Source organism: Citrus clementina, unplaced genomic scaffold (assembly GCF_000493195.1).
Source record: "Citrus clementina cultivar Clemenules unplaced genomic scaffold, Citrus_clementina_v1.0 scaffold_4, whole genome shotgun sequence".
Lineage (NCBI taxonomy): Eukaryota > Viridiplantae > Streptophyta > Magnoliopsida > Sapindales > Rutaceae > Citrus > Citrus x clementina.
Genome location: NW_006262274.1, coordinates 17,597,318 through 17,621,535, shown reverse-complemented (window position 1 = coordinate 17,621,535; position 24,218 = coordinate 17,597,318). Strand labels below are relative to the sequence as shown.

The 24,218-nt window shown below is 34.1% G+C and overlaps 1 protein-coding gene and 1 pseudogene across 1 annotated transcript; one reads left to right on the top strand and one right to left on the bottom strand.

Annotated features, from left to right (window-relative positions):
• Positions 1-4,702: 4,702 nt before the first annotated feature.
• LOC18045343 lies at positions 4,703-8,343 on the top strand (annotated as a pseudogene).
• A 3,242-nt stretch (positions 8,344-11,585) lies between these two features.
• Positions 11,586-13,697, bottom strand: LOC18045341. Its single transcript, XM_006437325.2, has 2 exons — positions 13,532-13,697; positions 11,586-12,812 (listed from the first exon to the last, which is right to left on the bottom strand). The coding sequence occupies exons 1-2, from the start codon at positions 13,558-13,560 to the stop codon at positions 11,804-11,806; spliced, it is 1,038 nt and encodes a 345-aa protein (XP_006437388.1). The 5' UTR covers positions 13,561-13,697; the 3' UTR covers positions 11,586-11,803.
• Between the last annotated feature and the right edge of the window lie 10,521 nt (positions 13,698-24,218).

The window sequence follows — 24,218 nt, the reverse complement described above, 5'->3', positions numbered from 1 at the left end:
CCCTCTCTTTTCTTCCGGTTACTCCCACACTCCTTTTTGACGTGCCCTTTCTTGCCACAGTTGTAGCATTTAACATTCTTCTTACTTCTGGATTTTGATCTACCATGATTTTGACTCCCACTGGGGCCACGTTCTGTTGATCTTCCTCTCGTCACCGATAGCGCCTCCGCTTGCTGCGAACTTGCTTGTCTGTTTTCCTTGTTTTTTCGCCTGCTCTCCTCATTTAATACGGAGGCTGCAACATCGTCGAAAACTAGACCCTCCACTGGATTGTTGTTCGTCAGGTTGATGATGAGTTGATCATACGAATCTGGTAGACTTTGAAGTAGAAGCTCTGCACGTTCATTTTCCTCTATATTATGACCCAACGTTGTGAGTTGTGAAAATAGAGTCTTCAAGGTGTTGATGTGGTCGGTCACCATTGTAGATTCTGCCATTCGAAGAGTATAGAGTTTTCTCTTCAAGAAGATTTTGTTGTGTAGTGACTTGGCCTCGTACAATTTTGTGAGAGTATCCCATATTTCCTTCGCCGTATTTTTCTCTGCCACACTGGATAATACTCCATCCGCAAGTGCCAAGTGTAGATCAGAAATGGCATTGCCGTCTACCTCGTTCCACTTGTCATCAGTTATCTCCATGGGCCTTTCTCCAATTGCTGCCAAGCAATTATTTTTCCTCAATACAGCTTTCATCTTCATTTTCCACAACGAAAAATTATTTCCGTTAAATTTCTCAATTTCATACTTTGCCGCCATTTTATTGATAAATACTATACACAAGCTAGTGTACCACCTTGAATAGTTGTGAGTATGTGTGAGAATGCACACCAGGAAAGTTCCCAGGAAAGACTGGAGGGGTCACAATGGTCCCACTTAAAACCCAGACTCCTTAAGCTCTTATCGTCTTTGTGACAGAACTTTCCTAGACATGTACAGAACCACACAGTTGCTTTACTCACACCACTATTCCCTGCTTTGCACCGCAAAATTTTTGGATCGCTTCCACCGTTTCACGTGAATAGTACCGTATACGTGAATAGTGCCGTACGCCGTATACGTGAATAGTGCCGTACGCCGTATACGTGAATAGTGTCGTACGCCGTATACGTGAATAGTGTCGTACGCCGTATACGTGAATAGTGTCGTATGCCGTATACGTGAATAGTGTCGTACGCCGTATACGTGAATACGTGAACAATTCCTGACTCCAAAAATACAACCAATAGCTCTGATACCACTGTTAGGAAATTGGTGGGTGAAGCAGACACGCAGCTAAAGTAAAATTGTAAGAAAATAAAGAACAAGCACAATAGAGGACACTAGAAATTACGTGGTTCAGCTTTTAGCCTACATCCACGGGCGAAGACAGAAGGAAATATTTTACTAGTGAAAAGGAGTTACAAGTATTGTAGTATTTTAGCTCACTACCCAAAACCCCAATACACCCAAACTCTCTCAATCACTGTAACAAGAGCTTATAAATGCAAGCTCTTGAACTCTCTCTCAACTCCCTAAATTGCTCTCTGAATGGAATGAATTTGCTCATTCTCTTCGTTTCTATTTATAGAGAAAGCTTTGGTACTATTCATCAATTATATATTATTTTTTTTCTTCTTTCTTTTGTCAAAGCCGTGTGCCTCTTATTTCTTCTTCAAACATTTACAGCTTCTAGATTGCGACTCCTCATTCTCCATTCTTCTTTTGTTTTCTTTTCCAACTAAAGATGGTGTTGACCATCTAGATAGCCCATTTGTTTGACAAACCAGATATGAAAAAAATCGTGTTAATCTAGACTAAACTTATTTAATAATCGTATCATTGTTCATGACCATAATCCATTTATTCATGTTGTATTCTTGTCGAGTAAATAGGTTGTGTCACATTCTACTAACTCTACATGAAATTGTAAACAAGTCATTTTACAAATTGTAAAGTTTTATCATCTCATAAAATAAAGAGGCATTATTTAGAAATTAAAACGAAATCTCATGGGTATCAACGGGAAAGTTTAAAATTATTGTTTTGGAAAAATCACAGTGCTTTAAAGAATTATCAAAATACAAAATTTTGTCCCAATAGTTAAGTAGCCTCAAGTTTGACTTCACCGAAAATAACACAGCAAAAGTTGCTCTTGTGATTTCCAAGCGGTGAAAGAAAGAAAACTGGGTAAAATTAAGTATGTATAGTTGCAAATGCAATTTATTATGTATGAGAGAATTTCTTTTTAGATATTTGTAAACAAATTTATTTGGCCAAGACTTAAATACTCCGATAGTGCCAAAATAAAATTACCTGAATGAGAAATTAGATTATGATTGTTCATTTTAAAAAATATGTAGATATCAATTAGTATAATTAGTAAAATCTCTCGAATAAAATAAGAGATTTAAAGTTCGAACTGACTCAAATAAATAAATAAGCCTTCAACGTATCAGGACTGTCCTTTTAATTTGAATCCCACATTCATTTACAATAGGTTTGATTTAAAAATATTATAATTACTTTTATCGTTAATTATACCCGAGAGAAACCTCTCTCTTCCCCCTTCTTATTTGAGATATTACCCACTTCTTCCTCGTATTTGGAAAATTCTCTTGTACCCCCTTCAAACACAACTTCTACAAGCCTTCTACTATTTTGACTCTAAAACAACATATTCTAAAAGACCAACTTGAGATTTATAAATGAAGCTTCTTACCAGATTATAAGAAGATATAATATTTTTAATTTTATTTTTAAATCAAGCCTGATCAAAAGAATACTTCAAATTTTTGGCTAATAAATTAAATACAGCCTGCACGAAGTCATCGCTTGCCGAGCTCCACCGCCAAGTACCATAGACATTAACAGAATTTCTTATGGAATTAATTAAACAAAGATCATTTAACTTTTCTATCTGATTTATTAATTTCTTCAAAAGTAATTAAACAAATTAAGACTTTAACACAATAGGAAGTCATTGCCGCATAAAGCATGCATATGTTAATAATTATTAAAACGATTCAACAGGCGTAAAACTCATCTGGTTAAGACTATACGATAATTGTTGTTACACTTCCCTAGTTGTTCTTATACTTTTGCAGATAAATTATTTTTAATTTATCTGCCCTAAGTTTTTGGTGAGTCCTTATATACAATGTATAAATTCTAAACGTAGCGGAAAACTTGGAGTATGTAAAGTAAAATGGTAGAATAACACTTAAGAGGGCCGTTTGTTTTTTTTAACTTAATTATTTAATTGACTTAATTTTAATCAGTTAAGTCATTAAATCTGTTTGTTTTTTTAACTAAATGAAAATTTTCAGCCATTAAGTCAATAAGTTATTTTTTTTAACTTTTTACTTAATCTAAAAAGTCTTAATAATATTGTTAAAATATATTCTCCAAAATATCCTTATCTAATTAATTAATTTTTAATCCTTACATGAATTAAATTTAATAATTAGCATTACTACCCATCTCTATATAACTTATGATAATATATAGTGGTAGACTAGAATTATTTTTATCTTTTTATTTTCTTCACATTAGCATTATTTATCTTTATAATTTTTTATGAATATTTTTCATATAAAAACATCATAAACTATAATAAAATTGATTAACATATATAATATAGAATATTAAAGAGTTATATTCAATTGAATATGATTTATGTTATGATAATTTATTATTTTATTTATATTCTTTGAGATGTTTGTTATTTGCTAACATTTATAATTTGTAAGGGCATAAATGTAAAAATATTATTTTTTAGATTTTTTAAGCTAAAAAGAAAAACTTAATATTTATTTTTAGCGATTCAGACAAAAAAAAAACATTTAATTCAGATTTAGATATTCAGCTCTATCCAGAATTCAGACTAATTCAAATTTATTCAGATTTCAGACAAAAAAACAAACGCTACCTTAAGTTTCTAGTGTTTTTTTTTTTTTTTACCATTTAGATTCTTCATTTATTAACTATTCATTACTAGCTACATCCCTGGCCTTAAAGCAATAACATAAAATTTAAGGAAAAAAAAAACAATTTTTGGATTTTTAGACTATTATCTCTTTATTGTTTGCTTTCTAAGTTTGAATGATTTTATATGATAAACAATAATTATTCGGAGGTGTGGATGCTATTATTTTTTAAATGTGAATTCAAAATTTTATAATATTGTAAAAAGTTTTTATAATTTATAAACTGCTGAAAAATTCTTTTATAATGATGTAATAACCTCTTATAACATTAAAAAAATATCAAATTTATATTTTTAAAAATTAGAGGGATGCATTAGAGAAAAGCTCTACTAATCAGACACATATATTATTCTTTAGTAGTAAAATAATATGTTAAATAGGAAGTTCCATAAATAAAATGAAAGGTGATACTTAAAAGATGACTAACATTTATTAGGCAATTCGGATCCTATCTAACATTATTTTTCCATCGAGAAATTTGGGAAACAGTAAAAAATAAATAAATGAAAACTATCATAATATATTATAAGGCAGTTTGAAGTCTGAGAACCTGAATCTATATCATTATTGTTACTGAATCAGATCCAGATAAGAGACAAGATACAATTATATTAAATGTAAAACTCATTAACGTCAGATCCAAGAATGGAAACTAATATATCTTCTTCAATCTTCATAGTCTTCTTATATCCTACTCCCAACAAACTCATTCTTCCCTTAATTTTTTTTTTCCCAAAGATGGAAACCTGTTTCACCATCCTCATCTTTCTCTGCATTTCTGCTTTCATCAAGACATTCATCAACCTTATTAATTCTTACAAAAATCAAACTTACAAGCTTCCTCCAGGCCCTTCAAAACTTCCCATCATTAGCAAGTTTCTATTGGTCATAAAGTCTCTAGTCGAACTTGAAACAATCATCCGAACTCTTCACAGCAAATATGGCCCCTTAATCACCCTCCATATCGGCTCTAGGCCTGCCATCATCATCGCAGATCGCTTCCTCATTCACCAGGCCTTGATTCAGAACTCGGCTGTTTTTGCAAACCGGCCCCCAGCCACTGCCATTGCGAAAATCACTAGTAGCAAGCAGCATAACATCAACACTGCCGCCTATGGACCAACGTGGCGCTTCCTGCGCCGTAACTTGACCTCTGAGATCCTATCTCCTCCGCCAGTGAGATCTTATTGGCGTGCTCGCAAGTGGGTGTTGCAAATTCTCTTAGACCGTCTTAACTCTGAGCTGGCCAATGCCAAAAATGGTGATGATCATGCTACCGCAGTTGGGGTTTTTGACCATTTTCTGTTTGTTATGTTTAGCTTGTTGGTTCTGATGTGCTTTGGTGACAAGCTTGATGAGAAGAAGATTATAGAAGTTGAGGATGTTCAGCGTTTGATGGTCCTGAATCTAAAAAGATTTAATGTACTAAATTTCTGTCCAAGGGTCACAAAGATTGTGTTTCGGAAGTTATGGGAGGAGTTTTGCCAAATAAGAAAGCAACAAGACAACGTATTGATGCCATTGATTAGAGAGCGAAGGAAGCTGAAAGAGGAAAGATTAAGCTTCCATGCAAAAGAAGATGATGATGATGATGATTATGTATTAGCGTATGTTGATACTTTGTTTGATCTGCAACTCCCGAAGGAGAAGAGACAGCTTGATGATAATGAGATTATGAGTTTGTGTTCGGAGTTTCTCGACGGTGGCACTGCTACAACAACAACATCATTGCAATGGGTCATGGCAAATTTAGTCAAGTACCCACATGTTCAGGAGAAGCTATTCAAAGAGATTAAAGGGGTCCTTGGAGATGCCAAGAGACAGGTGATTCTTATTGTTATTTCCTTATTTTTGAATAGATTTCAATTAATAGGATAAGGATTATGTTATTTTAAAAATGTTTATGAAAAGATAATATTTTTAATTAGTATTTTAATTAGTACTCAGACACACTGGAGTACTAATTTATTTGCATAAACTACTCTCCTTTGTACAAATGAACGTTCTCCGAGTCTAAGATAATGTACAATTTGATATCCTCCGCCGCACCGCGCCCCCCCCCCCCCCCCCAAAAAAAAAAACCAACTCTTTTGTCTTAATTTTATCAATGCTACCCCTTCCATAAAGTGTCAACTTCAATTTACTCCCTATGATAATCTTCAATTTTATCTTTAAAAATGTGAAAACATTAATTTATCATATTTACTATGAAGAAGAGATAAAAGAATTAAAAAAAAAAAAACATTGAAGCACCCTTCATTCATCATTTATCCTCATCTTTTGAATGAAAATAAGGGTAGATTGATGTTTTCACATTTTTAAAGGTAAAATGAGTATGGTCATTCCATCTAGGAGTGATTGAAGTTTGAAGTTTATCCGTTCATTAATAGTGTTTCGAGAATAGTCGAATACAACTTAATTGCCATATTCTAATTTTGTTGTATTCTGGAGATAATTTGAGGTAGAATTAGTCCATTGGCAAAAAGTGTTAAAACATGCGTCAAAACCACTGATGTATCTTTTAATCTTACTTTTCTCGACAGGTGATGGAGGATGATTTGCCGAAGATGCCATATTTGAAAGCAGTAATTTTGTAAACTTTAAGGCGCCATCCTCCGTTTCACTTCCTGTCAGGACATGCTGTGACAGATGATATAGTATTTAATGGCTTTTTGGTTCCGAAAATTGCTACATTACGTTTCATGCTGGTGGATATTGGGGGGGACCCCAGGGTATGGGATGATCCAATGGCTTTTAAGCCTGAAAGGTTTCTAAATTGTGAACAAAATGGTGAGGAAATGTTTGATTTAAGAGGGAGCTCAGAGATAAAGATGATGCCATTTGGGTTGGAAGAAGGATGTGTCCTGGCCTTGGCTTGGCTCTGCTTCATTTGAAGTACTTCGTGGCTAATTTGATCTGGAGCTATGAGTGGAAGCCTGTGGATGGAGATGATGTTGATTTGGAAGAGAAGCACGAATTCACTGTGGTTATGAAAACTCCATTGCGGGCTCACATATGTCCTAGATCCAAATAAAATTTACATGGAAATAAAATAAATATATTTTTTATAGGGTGACCTTTCAATAAAGGATCTTAGGAATAGACGCAAGAGAAAAGAAAAAAATATATGTCTCAATGCAGTGTATTTGAATTTTTTTTCTTTTAATTTTTCCTTAATATATTAAAATAAAAGAACCCTTATTAAATAATGATTCATTAATTATATATAATGTAAAATATCAAGATGTGTTTTGTCTTTAATGATTCTCTTGGTTTTGTGCTGTATTTTTGAAGATTTTTGTTTTCAAAATTTCATCCATGTTTTATATGTTTTCAAATTCTATAACAAATATTTGGTAGGGTGCTACTAAATAAGCATACACATGAGCATTCAAGACATCCAATCACAACTTCACTGACCAAAATAAAGATGCTAATTATCAAAATATTCCGAAGAAGAACTAGTTCTAATAAAAAAAATAACATATGCTATAAATTTGAAAGAATTGTGTACCATAAATTTGGAAGCAAATCCTTTAGAATTGGATAAGAAAATTTGTAACAAAACTTTATTTATGTTACTACAATATTGCAAAGATTTTTAAAGAAGATCAATAGACAAAGATAAGCTCATTTTCCAAGTTCTACATTTTGCTCAAACTACAACTGTATATATAGTTGGTGCCTCAGTGGAGTGGGTGAGAATATATGTTTATAAAACTCAAAGTGGTGAATCCACTTTCAAAGTGGCGAGCCGATTAATCACAAATGGTGCTTTCATTTATTGGGTGGATTCCATAATAATTCATAACAACAGATATATTATACCTTAAAAGTTATAATCAATCCCCTTCTAACTATGTTTAAAAATTTGAACATTAAGGACTTTTTTAAGCGTCTTATTTAATTTTTTTCTTCCTATAAAACAAATAATCTTTCGTTAAAATCAACGTGAATTACAATACACTTGCGACTTCCAAACAAGGAGAAATGCCAAAATCTCCTCCCATTTCTGAAGGATATTACCTTCATATCTTCTCAATGCATATAACGTATGCCTCTGCCTACATTCCACCAAAAAATAGGAAGAATTTCTATATAATCCTGAGAGATTTCTGAGTGGTGACAACAATGGTGAAAGGGTGTTTGATATAACAGGAAGTAGAGGGATTAAGATAATGCCTTTCGGTGTTGGAAGGAGGATTTGTCCTGGACTTGGTTTGCCTATGCTTCATTTGGAGTATTTTATAGCAAATCTGATTTGGTGTTTTGAGTGGAAGGCTGTGGATGGAGGTGAGGTTGATTTATCAGAGAGGCATGAGTTTACAGTTGTAATGAAGAACCCATTGAAGGTGCACGTATGCCCCAGAGTAAGATAAAGGCTCGACTGTTTGTCTACTTTCAAAAGCATATGTTAAAAGGTATTTGCTGGTACCACAAAATTCAAAAAGATAATATATCAATGCCATGTTTAATGGTGGTAACACAGGATGCCCTCAACGTATGCCCTACAGATGCACATTAGTATGATCCTTAAATATAAATTGAAAAGGCGTGAATCTGGCTGTGACAGTATAGCTGTACCAATAACTGCTGCTTTTCTCAGTTTCATATGCCTAGTTGCTGGGAAGCAGGTCAGTTTCCTATGAATGCATATCTACGGTTATTAGCATTTTCTTTTTCTGTTTAATCCATAAGGTTATGACAGCATATGCAACTTAAGTATGCAGATAATATTCTTCAAAAACTTTTGTAGCCCCAAATCTGGGCACACCTTCCACAAATGTTATGTTCCTCAGCATGAAAAGCCAGCGAAAAAAAAGATGCAGCTTCCCATAATTAATCATAACGCCTCAAGATGCCCTACTTTCAAATTCAAAATTCCCGTACTTTACAACGGATATGAACTATCACACTTGTTTCTTAAATTCAAAATTCCTGTACTTTACAATAGGTATGAACTGTCATAATTTTTTCTTCGATGCTCCATATACAACACCATTAGGAGTTGAACAGTGAAGTCCATCAGCTACTACCTGCTGCAACAGCAGTCAGAAGTTGGATATCCTTCAACTGGGAGTCATCCTGAAAATATGCAAGCTACAAATTAAAATATGACTTGTATAACACTTCCAAAAAGACCTAATTCCAGTAACAAATGCCTAAATAAATTGGCATCTCATAGCAAGTTAATCTAACTTGGAAGGTCCTAAATACAAGTATTTGATTGTTAATTGTACTTTTTTATGCAATCATTCACTTTGAAAATAAAGGATTTCAAGAAATTGAGTGGCTCCCAAACAACCAAAACTTCATGATTCATGTTACATAACAGTGCACAAGGCATTTCCAAGAAAGAGAGAACTATCCAACTTAAATTATGCATTCAACAACAGAGACATGAATGCTGACCTCTAATGTAAGTGGATCTGCAAGCAAACATTAGCTGATCCTTCTAGAGTCATGGCTTTAAATTTGTTCTGGCATTTAAATCAATCTAGAAACTTGAAAATTTTCCAAAATGACAAAATGTTAATTCAAACTGAATATGTTAGGACATTGACTGAAATCTTTCAATTATAAGAAGAGATAAGCTCACCAACTGATAGGATGATACATTCTCTCCTTGCTATGAGAATACTGAAAGCACTCCTTATGGAAACATCAAACATGACAATAGCACTGCCATGGAACAACTCTTTAGATATCTAACAATAGTGGGAATAATAGCTGAAAACTTTGGTTGAATTACTAGTACTGAAATGATAATTGCTAAAGTTCATGAGATGAAAGATTGAAACTTGAATTTTCTAATGATCTGATGTATAAAACATGAGAGATCATATAATTTAAAATATGAAAGGGACGATTAATTAAACTTACATTGGAAATGAAAATATAATAATTTGTACATTGAAAATGAAAATGAATATAAAACAGTAGCAATGACAGAAAAGAAAATTTAGCATCACTATAGTAAACGAAGAACTAAAAAATGAAAAAAATAAATAAATAAGGAAAAAAATCCTAATTGGTCTTTTAAGCAATTTTTTTTAATTATCAAGTCTTATCAAACACCTGAAATTATTAAGTGCTGAAAAAATGTGTTGTCAAATGCATTTAAAATGATCAAGGGCTGGTTTCAGTCATAGGCTTTGAATTTGATTATGAAACAGCCCACAACATTTTGTAACAAATGAAATGAAAATGTGGAATTAACAGCCAAGGTGCTCAAATCATATGTAAATTTGATAACACAGACTTGATCACATATAAGCAACGGAACATCAATGAGATAAATTCAATTCATGTAGTATAATGATGCACAAAATGCAACATACCATCAACATTAGAACTGCCCCAGACATACGGATACAAATATATGGCATAGTAACATGATTTAAACAAATGATACTCTCTCTCTATCTCTACATTTTGTTTCTTTACATAAGAAAAAAAGACTTGTATTTATAATATAAAATAGTATGGGGTTCACAAAAATTGAACAAGCTGTCAACGACAATGAGGATGCCCCTATTACTCTAACCTGAACCAGTCAACAATCCAGGTCAAATAGTTATACAAGTTTCTATGTTTTGTTTCTTATTATAAGGAATTAAGATAAAAGGACCAAAAGAAAAAATCTCCAGCACAAGGATTGTAATAACAACTACACCGCTAAAGATAACCTGATTGTTTAGCAATGGCCAAAGACCCACTTAATTTCTCAAGTTAAATAAAAGAACTCCAGAGAAAAAAGATGAAATAAAAACCATTTTTTTCTAATAAGTATGAAAATAAAAACCTTAAAGAGGTAAGAATCATGGTCAATCAAGCCAGTAGTGGGTTCAAATGCAGCAATACATACATTACTTGCTCAGTAGCAGATATTACAGATTTGGACATGTTCAAAATAAAAAAGAAGTGGGAGAAGAAGGGCTTAACAAAACCAGAATCGTTAGAATGCAGCAACATCTCAACTTCTGAAGTTTTGATTTCCACTAACTTGTTCTGTCACTTACCAGAAGAATTTACTGCTTCCTTCTAACATGCATCTAAAGGAAAAAAACATTTGCATACTTTATATATGTATGCATTGCATTTCCACTTTTTCTCTACCTTATCTTGTCCCGTCATGTCACCTAGACTGAAATGCAAGAAATAAACCAAGCCATGCAACCAGAATACAATCATTTCTTGGTAAAGCATGAGCCCAAAACAGTCATTAGCAATAGACAGGACATGGCTCTTCCTCCACGAAGTAACCAATCACCAGAACTTTCAACCTCCCATGGTTTACGGGTATATGGGGAATCTGATCTTCATAAATCCTATCAAATCAGGCATAAGAGCTCTCCTAGGATCATGTAGGGTTGGTTTCTTTCAAGAAACCGTAATCCACAAATCAGCCTACAGCAGAGTCTCCCAAATTCTAGACCCCAAGAAATTAATGATTCTTGCATGACAGCGGAGAGTACAAGATCATCACATGTCCTCAATTCTAGTAAAACCCTTCCTTCAGAAACTAGAGTTCACAATAATTGAAAAATTGCAATGCTTGGGGGCAAAAACAAGACCAGGATACAGGACAACTGTCATCAAGGTGCAAAAATCAGAAAAATATCTTATCTTTGAGCAACTTCAGCCCTGCACCTTGGTCAACAACTACTTTGTGTGAATCTCTCTTATCTCTGCCTGTGAAGGCTGTGAGATATCCTGATGTACAAATTTTTTCAATTTCTCATAAACATTGTTCCGGGTACATGCAGATAAGATTATGAAGTACCTTTACCTTAAACCACAGACGTTGACATAAACAAAACTTGGACATCCAGACAATTAATTTTGCAGTTTCCCACCAATTTCACGCACCAGTAAACTTGAGTTGTCAATGATGCGTTTGCTGTCATAAACTAAATAACTCCATAATTCATGTCTAGGAGTTGGTTTTAGAGGTTTTAGTTGTTTAAGAGGATCTGAAATTACATATTTACTGCACATCTCCCTTGCTGGCTGGACATGTTTCCACCAGAAATCAGAAAGCGCCATTTTCATAACATCCCAGTATTCTAGATCTCGGTATACCCTAAAGAGACTGCTGCCATTAGGAGTCCAAACATAAAAATCCATCCAATCCCTGTCTAAGATTTCCATTAAACCCTGAGCTTGTGGAATATAGTAAAGAGGGATCCGCTTCCAAGGGGAAGCCCTCGTCAATTCTCCGTTAAAGAAGGGGCACTTGATCTCTAGAACTCCACCCGAAGGCAAATCATAAACAAACCTATCAACCAACCCATCTGGTGAAGCTGCTAGCCAATCATCATCTCGGCTTTTATCTCTGTAGACCTGAAATTCTGTAAAGTAAACAGTATTTCCGGTTATCAGCTTGTATCTTTCAAGAGCGTCCTCTTCTTTGATATTGCTCCAACACGTTGCTAGGTTACCCAAAAATGGCTCAATTGCCCCAATTTTCTCTAGCCAGAGCTGAACTCTCCTGCGAGGCCAAAAACCAATTGCCCCAGCAAAAGTGCTAGCCGTGAGCTTATGCTTTCTCAGTTTTTGCCAATTTTTGAACCAATGCTGAAGACTACTTGACTGAAGAATAGAATGACTTTCACCAGATAAAAAGCTCGGAGAATTACCAATATAGCTTGAAAAGCTTTTAGAGGAATCACTGAAAACTTGAATGTTTGAGGAATGCTTTACACTACCTGGTTCTAACAAATTATGAGTGCAGTAGGTTCTCGAATTGGAACAATCAGCAACAAGAACACCAATTCTATAGCTACTTCTGCACTTGTTATATGAAGGTTGAACGATAAGGGATACGCAAGAAGCAAATTCTTCTCTGTCATAAGAAGAATTAACAAATGTCAAGAAGGACCACAGAAATGATTTAGATTACAAATTTTAATTCAAAATAGAAACCACAAAATCATCAAACTGAAGCACAGCAGCAACAGAATGTTCAATAAATAAATGTGCAGCAATACAAAGTTCTGCCACAGGAGCACAAAATAATTGCTTCAAAGAACAGACTGCAGCAGATGATTTATGCATAAACAGACTCAGACTATTGCATGACATGAGGTCTGCCCTTGAGAGGAGGCACGAGAATCTCCGGCAATGCACCTTTATATGGAGGGCATCTCTCAAATACACAAAGCACATAACAGACAACAACAAACAATATAAAACAAGTCAAAATAATAATAATAATAATTAAACAATCAAGCATTACTTGGCAAACCCAAATACCTATTAAAACCCATGTCACAAAACTGTTCATCCCACTTCTTTTTTATTTGTTACCAATGCATACACACTCAAGATTTAGTATTGGCAATCCTAAGAAACTTTTCTATTCATTTTTTTAACAGGCCACAGAATGTATAAAAATCTTCAATTGGCTTCAACAAAGAGCAAATCCATTAACATCAATCTTATTCTACATTTGAGAAAAAGGAACTTGGGAGACCAATATTTAAAATTAAAAAGTTATTTAAATGAATTGGGAAAAAAAAAATTATCAAAGTTAGTGTTGAGGGATGAAGAGCAATGACTAACCGTAGAAACTTGGGAGAGCTCCGATGCATGGAGACTCCAATAAAGGAGAGCAGAGAAGGAGTGAGGGAGCCACCGTGTACTGATAATTTTTTTTTTCTTTTAGTAATTTTCACTCCATATTTACTCTGCAAATGCTAGAGGATTATTGGCGAAGAAAATTAAAGAAAAAACGGTTGGTCGTTTTGAAGAGAAGGGTTTTAGATGGAGCCAAAAAGGGTTTAAGAGACCACCTGTTTGTTTACGGAGTTAGGTTTTTTCTCCACTCGGTGCAGAATACAACCGTGAGCCGAGACAAGAATAATTTACCGGATTAGGTTTTTCCTCCAGCCGGTGCAGAATACTACAACCCGTTTGCGCGTTTTCTTATTATTATTTTTTTAATCTAACTTTTCTACGTTTTCATATTTATTTATTTTTTTTAATCTACGACCCAATTGGAATTTTTTGCAATACTTCTACTTGTAAATTTTACAATATTTGTAGTGTATTAATGTAATATTCAAAAAAAAAAAAAAAAAAACCAACCGCTTATCAGCTGGACAATTGAAAGGTGATAGATTTTAGAATGCATCACAAGAAGACATTTTTTTTTTCTAAACAAAAAAATACAATTTTCTTTTAACATTTATAACAGTCCTAATTTGTCTCTAATTAAAATTTGCACCCAAATAAATTTATTATTTATCTCCATTACCACCCTTCACAAACATACGTCGCTTTCTTTTAAACATGATTACACACCCCAATCCAAAAGAAATATAATTAAAATTCTTTTACTCGATCTTTCTCATGGTTTGATAATTTTTAATAAAAAAATTAGTTACATAATTATTTCACTATCTATTAAATGAATGACAGAGATAAAATTTAAAAATAATAGCAATAATTCTGAGATGTCTAACACTACTTGTGATGCTTGAAGTTGCAAGAAATTGCAAAAAATTGTAGAGAAAAAAAATGACCACAATCTCTCCAAAATTAAGGATTTTAAATCAGTCCATTTAATTAAACATGTGTAACATTACAGGCAAGACGTGATCTTGAGAAAATAAAACTTAAAAATAATTAACAATAACGCCATAGTTAGATGGTTGAAATAAGAACTAAGAACGTATCCCGACTAACTTATTAACAGCAAGAAATTAATTGTCTGATGAAATGTGAGAAACGAACTGCTCTGATATTATATTTTACTGGCAACTCTTGCTGCTGAAGCTCGCATAAGTTTGCGAAGTTGTTTAAAGTGCACTACCAATTTATCCCTCGGTGGTAGACAAATGGCAACTCTGAAAAATTCTTCGTCCATTTGTCCCAGCAAGGATATTTCTGAGAGTCAAATATAATTTGAGTGCGAGCAGCAGCTTCTCCAATGGCGTCCAGCCATATGGGCAACCAACCCAATACGATGTCGATTAACCCGACATCGGCATCTCCTCCAAAGAATTTCTTGCCTTTGAGCTCCAACATTAGCACTTTCTCAATAACTTCCATGGCATCTTTAATTTGCTTCACCTGCCTCTCTTGTCGCTCTCCTCTCGAGAATATGACGTTTCTTAAAACTTCTGTGAGCGGGAGATATTACAAGGTCATTTGCATTCATACTAATATTTAAATTATGAAAATTAATTGGTAAATTGAAACAAGGACAAAGAAGCTGACGAAAAAATAAAGTATATTCATAATTGCAGTTATTTATGAACTCGGAGTTGAAATTTAATTTTGTTGATGTATGTGACTCAAGTAAATTATTTCGTAATTTTATTTTATGGGTGGAAGTTGGAGTGATTTTCAAGCAACTTATTTAACTGCCCACTCGAGTATGAATGCTAGAGGTGGTAGGGACTTAACAAATTGTTTTGAGTTCTGCGCACCCCTCCTTTAAAGAAAAGAAATACGGAAGTAGAAAGGAAAAGATGAATTTGAATGTTCATTATCCAATTGGTAGGTGTCTAAAAATGCAATGAAAATTAAAAGGAGACGGGGGATGAGAGATGATCATCATCAGAAGATATAATATGATACATGTATATATACCTTCTTATCAACGAACTTAGCCCACAAACGTGCCACAGCTCTCTCAGCAGGATCCTGAGGCAATATTGATGGATTGTGCTTCCAAGTATCATCAATGTATTCAATAATAACAAGTGATTCCGAGAAGCATTTTTCATTATGAAACAGAACCGGGATTCTCTTGTAGATTGGGTTGGAGTTAAGAAGCAGAGAGCTCTTGTTGGTAGTATCTTCTTCAATTTTCACCTATTTGATTCCCTTGAGCTTCAGTGCCCATTCCACCCTCGCTGAAAAGACACTGAACCATCGACCCAGCAGCTTCACTTCTGCTTGCTCCTCCATGGCCTAATTTTGGTTTGCTTTCTTATTTCATGCAACTATCTTCTCTTTATATGCAATTCCATATGCACTCATATCTCTTTTATTACTATTGTTATTTTCTTTCTTTATGTTTAAAAAAAAAATGGCAGCCCCTAGGTTTTTTTTTTAACCAAATTTTGTTCCCTCTCCAATATTCTTTAAATTGAAGGATGTGTCGACGGCTTGATATAATTAATCATCACTAATCATAATCTTCAGCGTAGCTAATTTGTTTATAAAATGGTTAAAAACGGCGCCTCTCAATTCAATATAAAAGGCGTTGAATAAAGTACCAAGTGCATTACTTTGATATGTACAATTGATTCCAGAAAACTAATAAATAAAGTTTTTACATGAAATGAGTAAAGAGAATCGATTATCTTTGAAGCAACAGGACCATCAAATGAACTATTTGGATTTTTCAATAAGCTGGGAATATTCACACCCCCCCCCCCCCCCCCCCCACACAAAAAAAAGTGCCGTTGTGTTGTCACTAGACAGCATAGGTGAATTGAAACTAGCTAGGATAGTTGTGGGATTATTGGAGTGATCATGTACAAAGAATTGGAATGTTTATTATGTTTGGTATCAACCAATTTAAGAGAGAATTGGTGAATTTAATAGACAATGCATTTGTTAATCGAAACTATATATAATAACCAAAACTGTATGTAATAAGTACCATATATAATAACAACACATAAAAGACACTGAAGAAAGTTAACTGTACAAGTGTAATACCTTGATATGTACAGTTCATTGGAGATAACTAACAACTGTGATAATCGTACAATATCTAATTCTCAAATTTTAAAATTATTAAAACAATAACAACTCAACAAATAGCTATGATAAGATAATATGTCATTATATCAACAGTCTATTTTGTTGTAATGAGAAACATAATAAGTCAAATAAGCACGATTGCAAGAGAGCGCACAACTACAGGAGGATTGAGAGTATGATAGTGAGAGAGCTCAGTACCTAGAAACTTAATAAGTCAAATAAGCATGACTATAAGAGATCATAACTACATGAGAGCATGAGAGCATGAGGGCTTTGGAAGCTAAACAAGTCAAATAAGTATAGCTATATGAGAAAATGAAAGCATAAGAGTATGAGAGCTTAGTAGCATGAAGGTTAGTAAGTCATATAAGCACAGCTATATAAAAACATGACTACAAGAGAGAACAGTGAGAAGAGACCACAAGAGCATGATAGAATAAGAGAATGAGAGCACAAATGCATGATAGCACAAGAGCCTAGGAGCAAGAAGTTTAATAAGTCAAATAAGCACAACTACATAAGAGCATGACTGTGGGAGATCACAGCTGCATGAGAGCATGAGAGCTCAGTAACAAGAAATTTAATAAGTCAAATAAGCATGACAACACGAGAGCATAAAAGCATGAGAGCATGAGAATATGGTAGCATGAAGCCTAGTAGAAGGAATTTTAATAAGTCAAATAAGCACGACTATATGAGAGTGTGAAAGTCAGATAGCATGAGAGCTCAGTAACATGAAGTTTAATAAGTCAAATTAGCATAGTTATATGAGAGCATGAGAACATGAAAGTATAAGAGCATGAGAATGTGGTAGCATGAAGCCTAGCAGCAGGAAACTTAATAAGTTAAATAAGCACGACTACATGAGAGTATGAAAACATGATAGCATGAGAGCTCAGTAACAAGAAGTTTAATAAGTCAAATCAACATAGTTACATGAGAGCATGACAACACCAGAGCATGAGAATATGGTAGCATGAAGCCTAGAAGTAGGAAGCTTAATAAGTCAAATAACCACGATTACATGAGAGTATGAAAAGCATGATAGCATGAGAGTATAAAAGCTCATTAGAAAGAAGCTAATAAGTCAAATAAACATGACTGCAGGAGAGCACGAGCACAATCGTGGCAAATAAGTTATTAAGGTCCAATAGTTTGAAGCCTTGTCTAAGCCCAATAGAAAAATCTAGAAGCTCCTTAAGCCCAATTTGAGTTTAAATCGGAGATAAATGTCGGAGATAAACGTTGATATCGAATAAAGCTCAATTTAAGAAGGAGATAAATGTTAGTATCAAATTAAATGATAAAGATCATCAGAATAAGGAGTTATCGATGATTCGGAATCTAAATTGTATTATAAAAAAAAAAAAGAACTCTTGATGTATAAGGATACAAGCAAATAGCTATTAAAAAAAAACCTTTATTGTAATTCTCATTGAATAGTGAAACTATTCTTTTTATACTTTTGGATGTCAACCAAGTACTGAACTATGTAATTTATTTGTGTCTCATTTATTATATCGCCTAACTTATTTATTTTTTTAGTTCGCAAAAAATTAGCATCAAAATATTTCATTATAACCATTCTCAATTGATATATATATATATATATATAGTTTTTCAATTAGGGATTAGTTAAAAGACAAAATAAACATATACTCTAATGCACTGTATTTTGTCATGTAATGTATTAAAATCTAATTTTTTTTATCTTTTAGTTAATCCCTGACTTTATTAAAGTCAAGGATCTCTGATTGGAAAACTACTCTATCTATATATAATTTGTTAAACTTGTTAGGCTAATTTTATAATATATTTTTTTATACAATGGGGCCTAATAAAGATTAGGATAAAACAGAGCGGGGAATAGTATTCCCATACATATCATTACATAACCAATATCCAATACCCTCTGGTGGGTTATCAAAATCATGAAAACCGAGAGGTAAAGATCCTGCCAACTTGGCCATGAAATCAGCAGCAAAATTAGCTTCCTGATATATATGCTTTATTGTAATTTGCCAATCTCTATTCATCAACTCCTTGATGGCATTGTTAAGTGAAAGATGTGCATTAGACTCTGTTCTTGTGGAAGAGATAAGTTGAAAGATACATTGGTTGTCCACCTCTGCCACCAAGTACCGGATACCCCGATTCCACGCAAGATGAAGACCTTGAAACAAACCCCATAATTCAGCAGAAGTCACCGAACAGAGACCAATGTTCATGCCAAATCCAAACTGCCATTTGCTAGAACAGTCCCTTGCTAATCCTTCAGCACTTGCCAACCTATTTTTTAATCGAGAACCATCTGTATTCAATTTGAAAAATGATTCCGAGGGAGCTTGCCAGCCAATTTCTTTGATGGTTTTACTGGTACGAACAACATTGAGACCTGCTCTTGCAATATGGATATCATGAACCCACAATCTAATTTCCGTGACCATCTGAGTGCAGCAAGGGGCATTGTGAGTAAAGATAAATTGGTTGCGCCAGAACCAAATTTTCCAAACAGCAACGCCAAATAAGCAGGCCCATTCATCCACAACCTTATTGATACCAGCCTTGCCCAAATTGAAGCATAACCAGGCACGGAGATTAAGAGAGAAAAAGGATTGCTTGAACATACCTGGAACCAAATGATTCCAAATTCTTTTTGCCACAACACAATCACGAAGAACATGGATTACATCTTCTTTTTCCTGTCCACAATATTCACAGTCCATAGAAATTTGGATGTGCCTCTTAAATAGCTCCTCTTTTGTTTTAATTCTTCCATGCATTACCAACCATAAGAAAATGCGAATCCTCTAGGGTCCTTTCCAATGCCAAATCAATTTCCATATATGGGCATCATTATTGGAGATTGGATTATTAAGGGAGATATAAGCTGACTTAGATGTGAACTTGCCTGATTTTGAGTGAGCCCAAAAAGGTTGATCCTCGTTGTTGTCATCTGAAGGTGGTTTGATTGCTGCAATCTGGAGAAGAATCTGATTGGGAAGAAAATGACCAAACATGCTCCAATTCCAATTTCCCTCAATACCCACAAAATTTGCCACACATTTATTCTTCAATTCATCCGGTAGTTGACTTATAATATGATTAGCAATGAGAAGCTCTTCCGAAACCCAACTTTGATGCCAAAAATTTACCTTGTTCCCTTTTCCAATCGACCATCTCATGCCCTGCAACACATACTCCCATATTCTGCTTGTGCTTTTCCAGAGATTAGAGCTGCATTTATTCTCAAGCTTGGAGGGAATAGAATCTGAATCAAGCCCATATTTTGATCTCAAAACCCGAATCTAGTGACTGTGAGTAGAGGTTAGCACATTCCATCTAATTTTCATGAGGAGAGCATTGTTCATGTTTGTAAGATTTTTAAAACCTAGACCACCTTCAGCTTTTGGAGAACAGATCATTTCCCAATTAATCAAATTGAGTTTACGACTTCCATTCTTGCTCCCACAAATAAATCTTCAAGAAATCCGATCAATTTTATCCAAAATTCCATGAGGGATCCTTATTGTTTGCATGGCAAAAATGGGGATCGCTTGAATTACTGATTGAGCTAGAGTAATTCTCCCAGCAAGGGAGAGATGCATTGCATTCCATCAAGACAATTTTTTATCAACATTATCCATAATTTCTTGATAAGTGGCTTTTGTTACTCTGTTGTGAAGTAAAGGCATTCCAAGATATTTGCCAAGATTATCTGTAGCGGCAAATCCCAATGAATCACTGATTTTCCTTGCCTTTTCTGCAGTAACATTCTTTGAGAAATAAACCCAAGTCTTCTATTTGCTAATCAACTCTCCCGAACAACTACAAAAAATATTCAGCACATTATTGATCACATGGGCTTGGTTGCAAGAAGTCTCAGCGAGAAGAAGTAGGTCGTCCGCAAAAAAGAGGTGAGTAAGAGGAACATCATTTCTCGAGAGACTTATAGGACACCAACTTCCATTTCTTACTGCCAAATTAATTGCATGACTAAGGCGCTCGATACATAGAACAAAAATATAAAGAGAAAGAGGGTCACCCTGTCGGATTCCCCTAGACGGAGTGAATTCTTCAGTGATCTCCTCTTCCCATAAAATTTGCATTCTAGCCGTAGTAATGCACTCCATTGTAATCCAAATAAACTCTTTAGGCAGTCCAACATCCTTAAGAGTATCATGAATGAAGTCCCACCTAAGCCGATCATAAGCTTTCTCAAGGTCCACTTTGATAGCCATCTGCTCGATTTTTCCTCTTTTGTTTCTCATGGTGTGGATAATTTCTTGCGCCATCACAATATTCTCTGTAATTTGCCTTCCAGGAACAAAGCTTGTCTGGGTTGGTCCGATCAACTCCGGTAGAATTCCCTTTAACCTATTTGCCAAAATTTTTGTAACAGTTTTATACATCACTGGACATAGGCTAATGGGACGGAACATCCTTAAGTTGGTGGGGTTGTTTGTTTTTGGGATAAGGACAATAAGGGTCTTATTAAGCTCTGGAGGGATTGCCTTTAAAAATATTGCTCACAAGTTCACAAACTGATGAGCCCACCACATCCCATTGCGACTGGTAGAAGAGAGCATGAAGGCCATCAATTCCAGGAGCTTTTAGAGGGTTCATTCCAAAAATTGTAGCTTTAATTTCCTTGTTAAGAACAGTTCTGCTAAGATCAACTAAATTGTACTCATCAATTCTTGGAAAAGCATTAGTAATCGGGAAATTAAAACTCACTTCATCATTACAAGAAAAAAGTTTAGAGAAAAAATCAATGGCATAGGACTTGATCTCTTCTTTATTATAAATCCAAGTACCCTCGCTGCTCTGGATTGCATCCACTCGGTTTCTCCTTCTTCTCGTTATTGTTTTTCTGTGAAAAAAACCAGTGTTTCTATCCCCACATGAAATCCATTCTCTCCTTGACTTTTGGTACCACAATAACTCCTCCTGGGATAGTATGGTTTCAAGTTCCATCTTCAAATTGGACTCAAGCTCAAGAAGCCGGTTTGAATCAAATTTCTCCAGAGCATGTTGAATACCATTTAATCTTGCCAATAAACGTCTTTTCCTTTTAAAAATATTCCCAAAATTCTCTTTATTCCACACACTAACTTTATCCACAAAGTCATGAGCAGCCCGAATATATCCCTTAGAGTTGCACCATTCCTTAGCCACTAGAGATTGGAAAGACTAGTCCGTCAACCAAGCTGCCAACACTACTACAAAATTGGCCTTTAATGACGATTTTAAAAGACATAAGATGACGGTTTTAAAACCGTCATCTTAGGCAGCGACATTAAAAGGGGTACATTTTTTATGACGGTTTAAAAACCGTCATTAAATGTATACTTATTATGACGGTTATTCTAATAAACCGTCATTATATGCTATAGGTACATAAGTTTTAATGACCGTTTTTTGCCAATAACCGTCATTAAATATATACTTTTAATGACGGATTTTTAATAACCGTCATTAACTATTAATTTTTAGTGACGGTTTTGTATCATAACAGTCATCTTATATCGCTCTTTGATGACTGTTCTTATATAAGAACCGTCATCTTTTGCACGAGTAAAAATAAAAAAAAATAACAATTTAAAATTACTATACTTCAATTTTTTTTTTAAATTAAAATTTAGATAGTTATTTTCACATTCTAAACTGTACAATTGAAGCCACATTGGCAAATTTCAATTTACATTACACATTGATATAATTGTCATTTACATATAAAGAACTTAAATGCATACAAGCTCAATTATAACAGTTTAGTACTTAAATAACCTTGATCAAACTAACTCCTAACAGTAAAAAAATGTACTGCACAAATTTTATAGTTAATTATAACATTACACATTATTTTTAACGACGGTGTTTAATAACCGTCATCGAATAGAAAGAAAAATAACATTTTATAGTTAATGACAGTTTATATATGTAACCGTCATTAGTGATTTTTAATGACGGTTTTGTTTAAAAACTGTCATTAAAAATAATGACTTTATATTTAATGACGGTTATATAGTAGAACCGTCATAAAAAATAATAATTTAATATGTAAAGATTTTTAATGACGATTTTTTTTATGAACTATCATTAAAAATAATAACTTGATATTTAATGACGGTTATATAATAGAACTGTCATAAAAAATAATAGTTTAATATGTAATGACTTTTAATGACGGTTTATAAAAAAAACCATCATTAAAAATAATAACTTGATATTTAATGACGGTTATATAATAGAACAGTCATAAAAAATAATAGTTTAATATGTAATGACTTTTAATGACGGTTTATAAAAAAACCGTCATTAAAAATAATAACTTGATATTTAATGACGGTTATATAATAGAACCGTCATTAAAAATTTGAAATTTATAATGACTGTTTTTACAAGTAACCGTCATTAAAAATAAAATTATATTTTGGCATGATATTTAATGACGGTTTTATAATAGAACCGTCATTATAAATAGTACATATTATGACCGTTCATATAATAACCGTCATTAAATATTTTTAATGACGGTTTTTTAAATAAACCGTCATAATGTATGTGTCATTGTTTTACATTTTTGTAGTAGTGCAAGAAACGAAATGGCCTAATAACATTCATTTTCTTCAAACTACGGCCAAATCTGACAAGAATCAAACGGTGGTCAGAATGAATTTTTGGAAGATGTAAAACTGCAGCTTCCATAAAAGACACATTCCACTGGCCATTGCATATGGCTCGGTCTAATCTTTTAAAGAGAGATCCCCTCGACCAAGTGAAACAAGGCCCTTTAAAATGTAGATCCATAAGCTGATTATCATGAAACCATTTGTTAAACAGTCTACAAACACCATTGCCTTTTTTTGAACCTCCTTTTTTCTCTGAAACATGTAGGATTGAGTTGAAGTCTCCCCCTAATAGCCATGGTCCTGTAACTGAATTAGCTACCAGGTCAAGATTGCTCCATAGCTCCCTCCTCAAATTTGGGTTGGGGCTAGCATAAACGGCAGTGACCCACGACCAATTACCAGAAAAATCTGTGACTTTAAAATGAATGTACTGCTTGTGATTAAAAACAAACTCCATCCTGAATTCTTCTTTCCATAAAATCCAAATACCCCCTTCAAAACCTTCAGCTTCCACTCGATGCGATGACTCAAAACCACTACGTTTAATAAAGTTATCAGCTTTAACTCCACTGATTTTAGGTTCCAAAATCGCAACAATATCAGGGTTATAAATTTTATTCATTATGATAAAAGCTCTTCTAAAGCCCGGTGAAGCCACCCCTTGGCAATTCCAAAAAAGGATAGATAAATTCATTAAAATAAAGAGAATAATAGGAGGAAACCGTTCAAACCGAACTTCATTCTGATTCCATGTTGTCCTCATCTTCCAAAGAGGTTCCGCTATCATCAGATTCTGAGTCACTTCCCTCACCTTCACCCTTAAAGCTCTCATCATCCGGGTCATCTTCATCATTGGCATCTATTACCAAATCCTCATCAGGGGGTTTGTCTCG